Consider the following 2,860-nt stretch of genomic DNA (forward strand, 5'->3'; position numbering starts at 1 on the left):
GAGTACGTTCAGAAGATGTGCCAAAAAAACCCCTTGAATGGAAATCCACTGAAAGTGGATACAATTGAGGAAATAAACAGTGTTCAAGTGAAAAACGTTTCTTCAAATGTCAGCTCTGAGAGTCTTGGAAGCTATTTTGGAGACAGAAAAAAAAGTTCTGGTGGAGATATTTCTTCAATACAACAAGAAACCAATGGTACTTACATTGTAAGTTTTAAAGAGGCATTTGGTAAGTAATTTTATTTTCCCTCTCTTTATTTTAATCTACAGCTGAATGCTCTTCTTAACGTTAACCAATCCAAGAGTGTAGTGGGTGCTTTTTATATGTCACCAGCACGAGGACCAGGTCAGGCAGTACTGGCAACGACCACGACAACAATTTCACTTGCCTCAACAGGTTTTCGCAAGCACAGTTTATTACCCACTGATTGAGGAGTACTCTTAAATGGGCTGGTTATGCTGCACTGGCTTGCTGGGTCTTCTCAAGCACAGCATATCACCAAAGGTCTTGGTCACTTGTCATTGCATTGATGAGGCCCAATGCTCGAAGGTTGTGCTTTACCACCTTATCCCAGGTCTTCCTGGGTCTACCTCTACCACAGGTTCCCTCAACTGCTAGGGTGTGATACTTCTTCACACAGCTGTCCTCATCCATTCACAACACATGACCATACCAGTGCAGTTGTCTCTCTTGCACTCCACATCTGATGCTTCTTAAGTCCAACTTTTCTCTCAGGGCGCTTACACTCTGTCGAGTATGCACACTGACATTACACATCCAGCAGAGCATACTGGCTTCATTCCTTGCAAGCTTATGCATGTCCTCAGCAGTCACGGCCCATGTTTCACTGCCATGAAGCATGGCTGTTCATGCACATGTATCATATAGTCTACCTTTTACTCTGAGCGAGAGGCCCTTTGTCACCAACAGAAGTAGGAGCTCTCTGAACTTTGCCCAGGCTATTCTTATTCTAGCAGCTACACTTTCAGAGCATCCACCCCAGCTACTGACTTGGTCACCTAGGTAACAAAAGTTATCAATTACTTGTATTTTTTCTCCGTGGAATGTGGCAGAAGTTGTTCTCTGCACATTTCCAGTGTTTATTGCTCCTGAGCATCTGCCACACACAAAAACTATCTTCCCAGTTAGCCTTCCTCTGATGTTGCTGCACCTCTTATGTGTCCATAGCTTACACTGGGTACATCTTATGGGGTTTCTACCTATGCCTTTTCTACAGATTGAGCAGGGCCATCTACCTGAAGGGATTTGTGGTTTGTCTGCCTTCCTACTTATTAAGATTTTGGTTTTTGCTAGATTGACTCTACGGCCCTTCGGTTCTAGACCTTGCTTCCACACCTCAAACTTCTCCTCTAGTTCTGGCAGTGACACGGCTATTAGAGCAAGATCATCCTGTCTTGAATTCCTCTGTTATTGCCTGGAGGACTATGATGAATAGGAGGTGGCTGAGGACTGATCCTTGGTGAACTTCTACCTGGAATTCTTGACTGTACTCGTTGCCAACCCCCACTTTATTGACAGCATCCCTGTATATGGCTTGTACAGGTCTCACTGACTATTCGTCTATCCCTAGTTTCCGCATTGGCCACCAGATAAGGGATTGGGGGACCCTGTCGAAGGCTTTCTCCATGTCAACGAATGCTAGGTACAGAGGTTTATTTTTGGCTAGGTATTTCTCCTGCAGCTGTCTTACCAGAAATATAGCATCAGTGGTGCTTTTCCCTAGCACAAACCCAAACTGCATCTCATCTTGACTGACTCTCTCTCTCTAATTAGCTGGGCTGTGACCCGCTCCGTGACTTTCATTACCTGATCCAGTAACTTGATACCTATGTAATTATTTGTATCTAATGCATCACCTCTATTCGGTAATTCTATCCCTGCCAGGGACTGTATCTTGCCTCTTTTAGGTAGATTATTCTGCACTTGTTGAGTCCAAATTCCATTCTAATATCAGCACTAAAACAGTGGAACATGTTGACCAAGGAACTCACTTGTGTCTCCTCTTTGTCATACAGTTTCAAATCATCCATGAAGACAAAGTGGTTGATTGTTTGGGATTTTCCCTTTAGTTGGTACCCCAGGTTCATTTTCCTGAGTACCAAGGTTAGGAATATCATGCAGGGAACAAAAAGCAATGGAGATAGGCTGTCACCTTGGAAAAGCCCTCTTCTGATACCCAGGGTGCCCAAGCTTTTTCCGTAAAATGTTTGTTCAGTCTTCCATCCCACTATATTTCTCTTCTGGAAACACATTATATTCTTTGCAATTCCAAACAGATTTAAGCACTCGATGATCTACAAATGTGGAATCGTATCATAAACTTTGCAATAGTCAATCCCTACCATTCCCAGATTTGTTCTCCTTCTTTTACAATCTTGCATTACCATTTTATCTATCAATAGTTGACCTTTCGTATCTCTGCATCTCCTTCTGCAGCCTTTTTTTGTTCCATCCGTAATATATCGTTTTCATCAAGAAATTTGTACAGTTCTGCTGCAATTCCTCCTCACAGTTAAATTCCATGTTAATGAGAAGCAAGAAATTGGCCTGTAATTTGTCAGCAGCATTTCCTTTTGATGCACATCAACCATTCTTCCTTTTGTCAACCAGTCTGGTATTTCTTCTCCATCATTCAATGCTCTGCAATCAATTTATGGCAACTACTCAATTTTTTTTATCCAAAATCCCTAAATACTTATATGGTTGGCTTTCGTCTAGTTCTCTTATTTCATTGGCTTTATCTAGTGTTATATTGCTACTTTTAACTAATTTTCCTCTTTTCAGGGTTGCTTTGGCACATTTTTCTAATCCGAATTTCATTTCTATTTCCTTGGTAAA

General features: G+C 41.9%; 2 protein-coding genes across 2 annotated transcripts in view; both read left to right on the forward strand.

Annotated features, from left to right (window-relative positions):
• LOC128249665 (protein mono-ADP-ribosyltransferase PARP14-like) overlaps nucleotides 1-2,860 on the forward strand; it is an 80,404-nt gene that overhangs the window by 22,976 nt on the left and 54,568 nt on the right. The window lies entirely within an intron of this gene.
• Nucleotides 7-2,860, forward strand: part of LOC106880777 (uncharacterized) — a 31,519-nt gene continuing 28,665 nt past the window's right edge. The window contains exon 1 of the mRNA XM_052973793.1: nucleotides 7-229. Coding sequence (XP_052829753.1) covers nucleotides 16-229 — 214 coding nt within the window. The 5' untranslated portion in view covers nucleotides 7-15. The remainder of the gene's footprint in view (nucleotides 230-2,860) is intronic.

This window comes from Octopus bimaculoides, chromosome 1, assembly GCF_001194135.2.
Source record: "Octopus bimaculoides isolate UCB-OBI-ISO-001 chromosome 1, ASM119413v2, whole genome shotgun sequence".
Lineage (NCBI taxonomy): Eukaryota > Metazoa > Mollusca > Cephalopoda > Octopoda > Octopodidae > Octopus > Octopus bimaculoides.